The sequence below is a fragment of the Penicillium pulvis genome (assembly GCF_028828015.1).
Source record: "Penicillium pulvis strain IBT 33274 chromosome Unknown scaffold_8_segment0_segment0, whole genome shotgun sequence".
Classification (NCBI taxonomy): domain Eukaryota; kingdom Fungi; phylum Ascomycota; class Eurotiomycetes; order Eurotiales; family Aspergillaceae; genus Penicillium; species Penicillium pulvis.
In genome coordinates this window covers 605,289-618,659 of record NW_026643080.1, presented here as the reverse complement: position 1 = coordinate 618,659, position 13,371 = coordinate 605,289, and the positions used below count along the sequence as shown (strand labels likewise).

General features: G+C 46.3%; 4 protein-coding genes across 4 annotated transcripts; 2 read left to right on the top strand and 2 right to left on the bottom strand.

The window, feature by feature from the left end:
• Positions 1–388: 388 nt before the first annotated feature.
• On the top strand, positions 389–1,832 carry N7503_009636 (uncharacterized protein; the record flags this gene model as incomplete). The annotated part of the gene is given in 4 exon segments (XM_057069182.1): positions 389–413; positions 466–1,357; positions 1,422–1,500; positions 1,512–1,832. 4 exon segments carry the CDS (start codon positions 389–391, stop codon positions 1,830–1,832), a joined length of 1,317 nt encoding a protein of 438 aa, XP_056915793.1.
• A 99-nt stretch (positions 1,833–1,931) lies between these two features.
• N7503_009635 (aromatic acid exporter family protein) lies at positions 1,932–4,826 on the bottom strand (the record flags this gene model as incomplete). The annotated part of the gene is made up of 5 exons (XM_057069181.1): positions 1,932–2,397; positions 2,445–3,577; positions 3,631–4,439; positions 4,501–4,616; positions 4,669–4,826. The coding sequence occupies 5 exons, from the start codon at positions 4,824–4,826 to the stop codon at positions 1,932–1,934; spliced, it is 2,682 nt and encodes an 893-aa protein (XP_056915792.1).
• Positions 4,827–6,145: 1,319 nt separating this feature from the next.
• N7503_009634 (intradiol ring-cleavage dioxygenase) lies at positions 6,146–7,158 on the bottom strand (the record flags this gene model as incomplete). The annotated part of the gene is made up of 2 exons (XM_057069180.1): positions 6,146–6,486; positions 6,540–7,158. 2 exons carry the CDS (start codon positions 7,156–7,158, stop codon positions 6,146–6,148), a joined length of 960 nt encoding a protein of 319 aa, XP_056915791.1.
• A 5,096-nt stretch (positions 7,159–12,254) lies between these two features.
• N7503_009633 (uncharacterized protein) lies at positions 12,255–13,044 on the top strand (the record flags this gene model as incomplete). Its single annotated transcript, XM_057069179.1, has 4 exons — positions 12,255–12,362; positions 12,432–12,747; positions 12,805–12,866; positions 12,955–13,044. The coding sequence occupies 4 exons, from the start codon at positions 12,255–12,257 to the stop codon at positions 13,042–13,044; spliced, it is 576 nt and encodes a 191-aa protein (XP_056915790.1).
• Between the last annotated feature and the right edge of the window lie 327 nt (positions 13,045–13,371).

Here is a 13,371-nt window from a genome sequence, read left to right as displayed (position 1 = left end):
TCCCACTATTTGCTTCTCTTACTTAGACTTTCCCACTGGCAAGCCGTGGAGCGCACGGGCGTTAAGAAATGTCTACTCTTTAGGCACTATAAGGGTGCATGTTACATTGGAAAGCAGGAATGGCCCCCAAACGAAGCGCCGCAGGTGCGGGGTGAGACCGACGAAACACCAGTCAGAGTATGGGAATGCCCTCGGGCCCGAATCTGTTTTTGTTGGCCGAAAGACCAAGGAAGTACACCATCACACCATAAAACCCCTTTGTGCTCCAATCAGGGGCATGAAGTACTTGACACATCGAATCCGATTTTCTTTGGCCTCCTGCGCGAGCTCCTTATTCATAAATCACATTGCTGGAAGAGCGCGCTATCATCTCGCATCCAAAGGCAACATGTTGCCCCCAAAATATCCTGATTGTTGGCTGTGGGATAGCAGGTCCGACACTAGCGTCGTTTCTACTGCTAGCAGATATCCCTGCCGCCCAGAAGCCTCACATCACCATTCTGGAGCGCGAGTCCACGCGCAGCGCCCATCTGCGCGGCCAGAACATTGACATTCGCGGCGCGGGTGTGACCATCATCCGCAAGCTAGGGCTCGAGGCACAGATTCGAGCTTCTACCACTGGAGAAGAAGGGGTCCAGCTAGTTGATGAGCACAATCGCGTCTGGTCACAGAACCGCGTTGATAAGACCGGCGAGATACAGATGCCAACAAGTGACATTGAGATTCTTAGAGGTAGGCTTGCTGAACTGTGTTGGAGGAACAGCCAGCGGGTCAGTGCTGAAGCTGAGAACGAGGGTGCTAAGGGCATTGAGTACATATTTGGAGATTATCTCGATAAGATCGAGCAGGATAACAACCAGGTGCATGTGCACTTTGCTAAGAGCGGCGAGTCAAGAAGCTTTGATCTTCTGGTTGGAGCTGATGGTATGCAAAGTCGGACACGGAAGATGGTCTGGAGGGAAGAAGGCGAGAAAGACCGATTGAAGCGGATAGGAATGTTTGCCGGCTTCTTCAGCATCCCACGCGAGGAACAGGACGGTAAGTGGAGACGGTGGTTTCATGCTCCTGGTCGGCGCGGTATCATGTTACGACCAGACAGCCTTGGATTGAGGTCCACTATCTTCATGTATGTTGTGAATGAGAAGGACGCAAAATTTGTCGAGGTCGCGATGAAGGGGAATAGAGGTGTTGAAGCGCAGAAGGCACTGCTGGAGGAATACCTCAAAGACGCCGGGTGGGAGTGCGACAGGATCATTCGGGAGATGAAAGTAACAGACGACTTCTACTATGACGCTGTCTCGCAGGTAAAAATGGAGAGTTGGAGTAAAGGAAGGGTGGTGCTCCTGGGTGACGCAGGGTAAGTCAATTTTCCCTCCATTATCACTTTGGCCTTTAGGCGACCTCTTCAAAAGTCTTATTAGAGATTGGAAAGCTATTGCGCCTCTCCCATATCGGGCTTGGGCACCACCTTGGCTTTTAGCGCAGCCTACAAGCTGGCAGGTTAGCTCCAGAATTATATCAAAGGAAAGAGTCCGGACCCTTCAGCTGCACTTGCAAAGTACAATGAGCAAATGCGACCTATCGTCAAGGATGGGCAGGAGCTAGCCCCTGGTCAGCCGTACATTATCAATCCAGAAATTGCTTGCGGTGTTTGGATTATGCGAGTACTCATTCGGTCACTATCTTATACCAGGATCATCTTCATTGTCGTCAAGTTCTTTGGAAAGATCGTCCATTTGGGACCTCAAGCAGCGGATTATGTCGAGGTTGAGGACTTTGGCTTTAAAGAGATGTCAATATGGAAGGAACAGGACATTGATAAGCAGACTTAAAGAGTGAAGATCATTCCTCTGACTTTTTGCCTAGCTTTTTGTCTAGAAGATATTCAGAAAGCTTTTGTATTCTATCCTATATTAATGAATATACATAAGTCAATCTCTTTTTTCCATCGCCATGATTGAATTCATATTAGCAGTCAAGTCTTCGCTGGGGACAGTGTCTGTCAACAAGTTCAACTGTCCAACAAGTTTTTTCGTTCCGGATAAAAGTTGAGATAGATCATCTTCTAAGGCCATCATAGTCATCTCCATAGAGGCAATGGCTGAAAACAACGGTTGGTTGAAATTTTCTGGACTAACAAGGCTTGCGTCGGGAGCAGCAGTAGCGAGGAGCTCGGTAGGCAGACGAAGTTTGGGCGCCTTGAGATAAAGAGGCAGTGGACTACCCGTTTTAATGGCACCTGATAATGTCGTGAGAAGAAATGTTACTTCATGAGACTTCATGTCCAAAGATGTTATGAGCGCTCTGATGTCTTCGTCCCAAGGCTCTGAGGGTATCGGGCCGGTGAGATGAAATGAAGCAGCTATTTCGACTAATGTTACCGAAAGTTGAAGTACGCTGAGAAAGATATCAGTGCTTGCAACAGCTGGTATCAGGAAACGAACCCACTTTTGCGCATGCTCGGCCAATTTATCGTAGGCGTCCCTGGGAAATTTCCCCCGGTGGTAGGTTCCCAGTCAAAGAACCATGTGTGCTGTTTCATTGCCTGTAGGAGAACGATTTCTTTGAAAAGCACACGAGTGCGAGCTTTTTCAAGGACTCTCCCGAGGCTCTTCTTGTCGCTGCGATCTCCAGCCTGACCTTTGATTAGTATGGAGGTTGTCGTGTACACAGAGCTGTAGTAATGAGCGAGAAGATACAGGAAAGACGCAAGATCTCTCCGGAAGCAATTTTTGACTGTAGTCACAGCCGGGAAGTATGTGAAGATGAAAGCAACCCCGATGCCACCAACAACAGCAGCGAGTCGATAAGGCGATAGCACGTACAGAGCGTGATATACCTGCCCGTTGGACTCGGAGAAGATGACCCCGACCTTCTTTACCTGAAGTGCATAGCCCACAATTAACGTTACTGTAACCATTTGGACTATAGGAGGCACAGGGTGAGTGGGAATCCTAATTAAAACGTAATGGGACAGAAACATGGTGAGTCCAACAAATACAATGACGCCTGCTGGTTGTTTGTCAACTATGAACCAGTCAATGTATGCCAACACCATTGCAGTGAATGTTCCAAGAAGCCGCATTGATTGCCCATATATAGCTGACCCAAGAGTCGAAGTCATGCTAATTGCAATCATGATTGAGCCCCAGATGAGGCGTTGCTCGATGTAGAAATGCTGCGAGTTTCTGAGAAACGCAACAATGGAAACAGTCATGGTAGCGACTGCTACTCGGAAGCCAAACACCGACTCAGGCGACCCAAAGAAATGAAAGCCTCTTCGGAGTTTATCGCCAAACATCTCCCACTTGCTTTGTGGGGGGAGGTGTTCTGGATCTGTGTCCGTCTGTAGGACATCGTCCAGGTAGATTCTGGCAGTTCCGGATCTTTTGCTGTACAGATAATAATCCAGTTCTCGGTCTTCCCTAGACAATGAGGCCCAGAACCATTTTTTCATTTGCTTCCATGATGGAAGCACCAGTCTTTTTTTGTGCATGGTACCGTCGCTCACCTTCAAATCCGCATATTTGACCAGATCTAGGGTTCTTCTTGCGATTGCAATAAGCGAAGATTCTAACTGCAACAAAAGTTAGGTATACGATTTCAATCCAGGGTTTAGGAGGATCCTACATCCAGAAGAAAGTAGAGCTGAAATAGATAACGTTCACGTTGCCGAGTATTCACCCCTTTGGATATTTCAGGAGATTGGCGTATGCCTGTCCATGAGAGCCAGGTATCTAATGGACTCTGTCGTTCTCGGAGAAAGCTGTCAATTTTCTCTTCTAAGTGTGTGCTCGTGTGATTTCTGTTGGCTTCAATGTCCGATTGAGATGCCGCCGGTGCTTTGTTGAGGCGAAGCATATGCACAGAGTGGTCTAGACCCTCTTTCATGGCTTGGATGAGTTGTTCAGTGGACCCGTGCCTCTGTTCGAATAACCAACACCACTTCTGTTGCTCCTCTTCGTGAGACATGCTTTCCACCTGGATTAATAAGTGAGGTATTCGTCTGGTAACTTTGGCAAGCGACTCCATCCACAGCATTGCGGCCATTAGCCTCTTCAGGAGGTGATTGATGTTTGCTAGTTCTTTTGGCCCGAGGTAACCCCAACCGACTTCACGTTTTGCGTAGCGCATTTCCGATGTCACCTTTCCAAGGGCTATGGTAGCTTCCATGGTTGTATGTTTCAGGGTTTTTGCTTCTGGCCATGATGTTGTTGTCTCCTGCTGAGAGACATCTGGCTTACCATGCATAAAAAGCCAGTCGCCCAACGATAGGGATTGCGTAAATTCACGCTGCGCGTCCAGTGCTCTCTGGATCGCGTTGAAGTTCTCCGTCATGTGCATGCTGACAATCTTCCGAGAAGTGAGCGGAATAATAATCACATTGACTGCTGCTGCTAGTCCAAACCCCGCAAAAAATGTTTCCACTAGGTGTTTGACTGGAGAAGTTTCTTACAATTAGCAAATGTATATTGCTATGCTCTCAGATGGAAGTCTCACTTAGAGATCCAGCTTCATCCATCGTTGCGAACTGACTTCCATATGTCGCCGTCACCTGAATGAAAATCGAGAAGATTATCGACGGAATGAAGTATTGTGGTCGAAAAGCACGGAACCTACTCCATCCATCAAATTTGGGATATTATAACAAGGACTTCAGCAACATACGTGTTTGCCAGCCACACTTCGAATGATAACCATATTGCCATGTTGACACTTGCAGCGGCATTATACGGGCTGACATGAGCACCAGCAACTGGACCACCTGCGCTTCCTGCCGGAGGTAGATGGGTCGTATTTGCGCGAGCCCGGACGGCACACCACATTGATAGGAAAGATAGTGAGACTGCCAATCCAACTGAGAGCTACCGTACCGAGCAAAATGTTAGCACAGGAAAACCAAACACGCGAACAATGGGTCCATACTATGGCCACTGTGAGATTTTGAAAGAATCGGGCTCGTGGCGCAATTGGAATCGTGAGGATCGAAATTATGGGAATGAGATAGCCAATGGTAGAGAACTTCCTAGCCACGGCATCGCTCTGGTATCTGCAGGATATTAGTACATTTGGCTAGTCTGGCTGAAAATGGTGGATGTACATTGCGAGTCCAATTGTAGGTGCAATCGCACCTCTATAGTCCATGTCTCTCAGTTTAGAATTGATTCATATAGAATGGAGGAAACCATACTTGAACATCAGCAGCACCATGGGGATACTCAGTCCCAGCTTCGCTGTAATCCTCTTCCACCTAAATGCCATTTTGCGGGCCTCCACGATGTTTGTCTCATCTCGGATAAAGTAGCAACATTAGGATAATAATATGATTAATTGATTAATAGCTATCTGTTCTCAACTCTTTGGGGCTGACGCAATGATGATACGATATCGCATGTGCAAAGTTTGAAAGAAACTGAATTTCGGGTCCAGAGCTTTCGATTTGGTATACGAGCAGGTCGAAACTGAGAATCCATGGTAAGTGGAATCAAAACCCAGAGAAAAGAATCTGTCTTTCTGTTCGGCCCAAGGAAAACCGCCCGAAAAGTATAGCTCGAGCTGGGCACGTCAGTCCAAGGGTATGAGCATGTATGGGGATGTATCAGCCAATCATGCACGATTGAGTACGGGCTCTTTTCTATGGTTCATCATGTGATGCCGTGCCGTATTACTTAGTCACCGCATCATTGGGTTTCCTCGCCGCTTCTGTACTAGATCTAATAAGTCTCCTTCTGATTAGAGGACGCATTGAATTATCTCAGCGATGTCTTTCATTGCAATATTCTTTTTGCTGTTTGCCTGCCGCATCCGTAGGTTGTAATTATCTCTATATCAAATTGAGATCTTAGAGAGAATTGACATTTACAATATTATGACCGAATATTGCTCAACATTATGATCTTGACACCAGTAGATAGACATGACTAAGAATTACATTTGCTTGTGACCCTTTCATCGAAGGCAATTTCGTTATGCACAACAGTAAACGAGAAGACACCAACAGATTCTCAACTAGATCAAACCAGAGATGATGAAGTAAAAGTTTAACATACAGCACAGTCCTCATATTACCATGTGTCTATAATATACTTTATTCTCGACTCCAAAATTCTAATGTCTACAAAAGGTCTGATGGAGTTTCATTCTCCTATAGATCAGTCTCAATGGCAGTAGGATCCACACCGACGGTGATGTATCCGACCATACCCTTACTCAAGTCATTACCATCCATGGGGACAACCGAGATCACAGGGTTGTAGCCACCATCTGTGTCTTCACTGAAAACACTGTCCTGAGCATTGGTCGTGCGATTGATCTCAGTATGGGATACGTAGGGCTCTAGAGCCATGATCTTCTTTTCAAGCTGCTCGTCGAAGTAGATCTGACCAGTGCTGACCGTGTTACCGTAGGCCATAGTACCATTGCCGCGAATGGTCCAATCGGTGTGAACTTGGACGTGAATGTGAATAGCTCTTTCAATATAAAACCCTGTGGGAATATTAGCATCGGTAAGGGGCTGATATGGATACAGAAGAACCAACCGGGGAAGATAGTCTTCATCTCCATCATGCCGTTGTGATCGGTCGGCCACATTCCACGCAAGAAGGTAGTGTCATCGGTATGGAGGTCAGTGGTACCAATTTCAAAGTCCGTGACGTTCAGCTGGTCCAGCAATGTCTCAAAAGGCGTGTTGGGAGAAAGTCCGGTGAAGCTGGAATAACTGCCAGTGGCATTGCAATGCCAGAAATCAACCAAAACGCCTTCCAATGGCTCACAAGTGTTCATGTCGAGGACGCCAACATCTAGCCACAAGGGTACACCAGGCTGGTCCTCGGTCATATCCTGACGTAGAGTCTGGGATTGAGGCCAGACGTAAGGGCCCTCGGTCACCTCAGGAGTCAACACGCAGGTGTCATTCTGGATGAAATCGTAGTATGGAGCTTCGGTCTGGATCTGAACGGTAGTATTGTGATCGTGAGATCTCTTGTTGATGTTCCTATTCCAGCGCTTCTCGTTGAAGCGGGCGACATGCTCAGAGCAACGGGTGGATAGGTCGTGGCGACGAGCCACCTCTCGCTTTGAAATTCCGTGGTGAGGGCCTGGATGGGCGAGTGCTATAGAAGCAAATCCGACGAGGGCCACCAGTTTAGGATACTGCATGATAAGAAAATAAAATTTTGATATCTTTGTCTACTTAAGAGGTCCTGCTGTGATTACATTTATATGTCTGTAGGTATTGTTAATTCAACACTTCTGGCTCGCTCATGCTTTCTGCAGCAATGTACACTTGCGTAAGCCCCTGGGGCAATATGGCTTGGCATCTGACGGTAGATTGGTAATGTCGATAGTTTTAGCATCTTGGTGAACATTATCTTGGAATAAATATGGAGACGCTGGCAGTCCCGAAGGTCTACGAGCTTCAAGGTCCACAATTGTACGTGGAATTGGCACGTCTTTTTCGGCTAGCCTCATAGGCTTGATGCACATAGCTTTCAATTAACAGGTCCCTTGGAGGCATCTAATAGTCCTTGACAGGTTTAAACAGCGATTGTGGGGCGTTCTATTGAGTTCTCTAAATGCGTACATGTCTAAATGCGTACATGTCTACTTGCTATCCCTGTCGGGACTTGCTAATCAATTCTGCGGTTATTGTTATTCTCCGGCAAAGTAAGTTTGATGGACTATCTATCTATGTGGGCTAACCAGACAGCCGACCGATGTATCCGATGAACATTATTACGCGGCCCGGCACTTGGCAGCTCATTGGGGTGATGCAGATCCCTCAGGATATACCGACTCCAAATTTCGGGACCTGTGGGGCAAAGACTCAATACAATAGACCCTTGCGTCATAATGCCAAATCCCCTACTTTTTGTGGACTGTGGATCTGCCTGACTCCGAAGTACAATCTATGTACATAAAAAGCTGAAGAATTCAAGTCAGGCTCAGCTTCTACATTTAAGGGCGGTTGAGCGTGCACCTGAATATTCGGTGTGAGGGATTGATTATAGGTATTCTGATATGATATATATGAACTTGAGACGTGCCTTATTCGAGCAGAGGATGCAGTAAGTTACGTTCAAGGTGTTGCTTAAGGTGAATTTTATACATAGCGTCACGTAATGCTAGTCGGGGGGTTTTCCGAGCCAGGCTCCACCGTAGGCTCTTACCATCCAAAAAGACTTTAGACATGTAGGACGCGCAGGGCCTTGGTCTATCCGTTGAAGTTCCGAGTGTGCGTAATGCAGACAAGGATTCTTGGCATCTCGGCAATCAATCGAATATTAGATTCCGGCAGAAAAAAAACTTAATGATTCTGATAGGACAGCCACAATGGAAGAAAGGAGGGCACTTTGATAATGAATGGCAAAAACAAAAGTTCCAGATCGTGAACGCTTTCACAGAGCAAGAAAAAATCGACGGCTGGCGGATTCGAACCGCCGCCTCCGAAGAGAATTGATTTCTAGTCAATCGCCTTAGACCACTCGGCCAAACCGCCTATTAGATAAAATAAGTTTTTTGCATTGGCTACATAAGCAAAAAGTCCATTACAGTACACAACCAAAATATTGGAGGCCCCTGAGAACAGGCTATCAACCTTGGAATTCGCCTGTGATCTATCGTGTTTGAAGGACTCGGTGTGGACTTTGAAGTGTCTTTTATCGGTTCGATTTGACTTGCTAATCTTCACAACAACTCTTTACTCTGGAGGGACATTATTAAATTTTCCACAAGTCAAGACCATTTCCCGACACTGATGATGTCGAACTTGTGGTCCGAGGCACTGGTAGGTAGTGAGGTATACGACTTGCCTTAAATCCTTCAATCTAGCTCTTCCTGTTTATGATACATGTTGAATCGCTTATCGTCGCTCTAAATCATAATGTAATAGAGTTTGCCTATAAATGTCCCTCGATTATATACTACATCCTACCACTTCACAGTTGGCCCTGCCCGAAAGACCGAACGCATTTAGGGTCTTGTGATAGATATGATACAAGTATGAAAATTCCCAATGCCAGTTTTGTGGAATAGCATGGTCTATGTTCGTTGATCGACTTCAAGTTTTCAAATTTGGGACAACTGGGTATTCTTGTTTCATTTCCAATGTATCGGGATCAGGAGAAGGTAAGGGCAAACCACTTGAACACTTTTTAGGGTATTGTCACTTTCAACTTTGCCCAGATGTCCACTAACCAAGAATAAAAACCTATTCGCGGCCATCATGGATGGGTTGGGTGATCCCATATCGACCTGTATTTTATGACATCCAGCACACAAGGTGGACAGAATGGACGCGGGATGAAAGAGGTCCGGCCGTATTGCACTTTGATCGGCCGTGCAGATACTACCTACCTGCCCGCCTTGACAGTCTGGTGATCCCCTATTTCCAGGGTTAGTTTCCAGGGTTCTCTCACCTCGGGAGTTTGGTAACCCCTACTGGCGTAGAAATACTCCTGAGGGCCGCCGGAGATATCGGGAAATATATTCTTACATGGACCCCCTATTTACTTGCTAACAACAACTTTGAAAGGGTATCAATTGAATTGACAACATTGTGCTTTGTCCATTACCTCCCAAGGTTGATTCAAAATTATCCCCAAAAAAATTCGTCTATCAAATTTCCGTAAGCTCGCCTTCAGACCAACCTTGTATACGATCAACGGAATCCTGACGCGCTTTAGTATAGTCTAGGATCATGTAGTCAATTATCAAAGCTCACTTCATCCAATAGGCGGTTTGGCCGAGTGGTCTAAGGCGATTGACTAGAAATCAATTCTCTTCGGAGGCGGCGGTTCGAATCCGCCAGCCGTCGGTTTCTTTTTGTCTTTTTGCAATATCACTCCTCTTTCTGTCTTGCACTTACTATCAAGTTGCCCCCCCTTCGTCCAATGTTGTTCTCTAGCTCCTTCACCCAGGATTTCTCTCCCGGGAAACTTAATAACACCTTTTAGTAAAGCCCAGGAGGTTTTCTCAGCAACCTTAGCAGTTGCATCGACAGACCACTTTGACATGGTTTCTGCTCCATTCCTTTTGCATGACCATTAGTACTACCATTTTAAGTACACATCTAACCTGAAAATCGTACTTGAACTTGCCAGTAGCTTATAACTGCTGCCAAATTTAAAGCCACGTTCATAGATGCAAATCTCTCGCTGATTATCATATAACAGGCGGTTTGGCCGAGTGGTCTAAGGCGATTGACTAGAAATCAATTCTCTTCGGAGGCGGCGGTTCAAATCCGCCAGCCGTCGGTTTATCTTTTTTTATCTATTTTGAGACTGGTTCCCAAGGTTGTTCGAAATCTAGGGCTAATTTGGTCAAGACGAAGACCCACAGGGCTCAGACATTGAAAACTAAACCCAAAGAGGTGTAACAAGACCCACATGGAACCGCTTGATCTGGCCGGGCCTGACATAATCTATGTCCACAGGTAACTATTCAGTTGATCACCTTCGATCTCTTCCGTTTCCTTCTTCATTTCACAAGGGACTATGATTATCGTTCCAGAATTTAATCTCATGCCCAGGGGATTCACAGCCTCGACCCATACAGAGCTTCGAATAGGGAAGGGCAAATTGGCCTGCTCCATGATGATGTGACAGCCAGCAAGGATGAGATCCTGTAGCGGCTGCATCACAAGTGGGAGGCGTCTATAACCGGGTAACAGGGTTGAAGTAAAGCATAGGCCAGAGGGGGCTTTGAACGGCCAGTCATTCTGGACTTTCTGCTCAACGTCTCATTTGGAAGACCATTGGTTGAACCCCAGTCTAGTTACATCCATATTTGTTAACAACCAATGAAACTGGAATATATGAATCTCTGTTGAGTTAGGCGGGATGAGTTACAAACCTTTTCTGTTTCCCCTTTTCCTTAAGAACACGCCAGATCGACTGTCGTTTGACCTTATGGTCGACTAATGCGAGAAGTTCCTCGTTGCTAATATTAGGATTTTTGTCGACAGCTTCTAGAAGCTTTGCTTTATCCGCTTCATCGAGCTTCTGCGGTCGACCAGAACGCGGAGACGTTGCATTTTGGACTCGCTTGTTTTCCTTGTGAACTGTTGTAACGAGTGTAGTATATGGAATATGGGGGAATTCTTTTTGAATTTGTTTATAGGTCCATCCAGCTGTAGTCCTAAGAGTACAGATCTTAGTCCTAGTGATTGCATCTAGCTCTCGACGGCGGCGCGGTGGGTCGCTTTGAGTTGCACCTTCAGGGGTATTTTCCCCGGGGCTTGGAGGACGATCCGAGGTGCGAACTGGAGGCATTTGAGCACCGAGATAGCCTCGAAAAACTGTAGAACAAAGAGTCAAACAGCCCTCAAACGCGTGTTGCACTGAAGCGCGACAAAAAGCCGTATGATGAAAGGCCAAATATCGTAAGCGGTGGAAAGACGTCAATTCAAACTTTTGTAACGTGACTATGCACTTGGTCGCTCATCATCGCACAAGCGCTAATGCTCGATGTAGCGTCATGTCTGGTTTACCTTCATCAACAGGCGGTTTGGCCGAGTGGTCTAAGGCGATTGACTAGAAATCAATTCTCTTCGGAGGCGGCGGTTCGAATCCGCCAGCCGTCGATTTTTGCCTCCTTTCATGGTGTTTGAATATTCTTTTTTTGCACATCGTTGTGTCCTGGTACTATATTGTTTTTTTACCCTGTCTGAGTGTATGTAGTTCACACCCCGAACTAAGTCTACCAGGCCTATGAGCCTTAGGGCAGGTTGCAATTCACCACTAAACCATCAGCTATAGTTTGTTTAGCCATTCCATGTCCATATCTTGAATATCTGCCAACTTCCAGACACCAATCTTATTGTTGGATTTATATCCTTGTTTTATGATGCAAAAATTCATTATATTACAATGAAATGCCAAAATTGTACCGTGCTCCTTCTTTGGATGGCGGTTAGGAAGCTTCTTTAACCTGTTTGGCTTCGATACACCGAAATGTCTAGATCATTTTCAGAACCTACCAGCGTAACTTTCAATCTGAGATATTGTCACTGAAAGCTTGCCAAAATGCAAATATACCGATGTTTTGGGTATTGACGATGATTGTACGTCCGAGAAGTATTTACAAAGACCAGCCCGAGCGGGCCTGCGGAGGTGTTGCGGAGCACGGCAGATCAAATTCTCCAACTCCAATTCCTCGACCTCCCCCCATTCAAACTTCCGCGCTCCAACCTTCTCTCTCGACTCGCAGAGCAAATACACCACAATTTTACTCCTTGATTAGGCGGGTAATTGCCCATGATTCGTCAAATCTTCGCAGCCGCTCCGTCGGCGCGACTCGCGAGCCCAATCTCGACTGCAGCCTTCAAGACCCAGATCAGCCACCAACCAACATGGCGCCATCTTGTACGATATAATATACAGTCTTTCTCTAGAAAAGTCCGAATAAAGAAAGCTAACCTATGCGCTACTTAGAATTCCACCTCAGTCTCCTGCAAACCCCGCCTATTCACCACCGCATCTCCAGCCCGCTTCACCACCTCCGCAATCTTAAACTACTCTTCTCCCTTCCGCCTCTCCACCGACAAACAGGCAACTCCCTTCCACTACCCAGGAGATGATCCCTACAGCCAATATCCGCCCAAGCGACAATGGCCCCCAGACATGTCGAAGCTCTCGCCGAAGCACCAATTCCGACTTGAGCGTAAATACCGCCGGCGTGCGGCGCTGAAGTATGCGCGGCCAAAGTTTATTAAAATGGTCACTTTGGCTCAGTGGATTATCATTGGATGTATGTCTTTAAAAACAGGACTTTGGATGATTTCTGGTACTGACATGGTGGCTCTAGTTGTTGCGGTCTACGCGATTCTATTTATGAATTGGGATACCAAGGGCACGCCGTTCGATGGGGTAAGTGCTTCTCTTTTCTTCACACTCGATCCACTTGGGGTATCGAAAGACGGTTTTGAGTTTTGAACTAACTATTGAATTGAAATAGATCCGAGAGAGCTTCTTCTCTGGAATTCAGGCGATATTCACTAGTCCCCCTCCTCGCGGTCCAGGGAAGAACTCAGACGAGAAGAATTGAATGGCCATTTGAAGGCATGAAGGACGTTCTTATCTGTGTATGGTCGATACCTCGTATATTATTGTACAATACCATTTCTTCGCAAAATAGTACATCATTATCACAATTCTGCTCTCAACTATGAAGCAACGTGCTGACCCTCTGCTTGTTGGCCCCCTAAACCGGCTAGCGGTCCATCTGTTGGGGCTAGCTGGTGAGTCAATCGTTCGTTCTTATCCTGGTCTTGTGGTTGACTGGGTTGTTCTTGGTTGTCCTGTATTCGTTCTGATTGGGAATGCCTCGACCTTATCAAAGAAATATTAGATCTGTATTCAGCCCATTATAGGA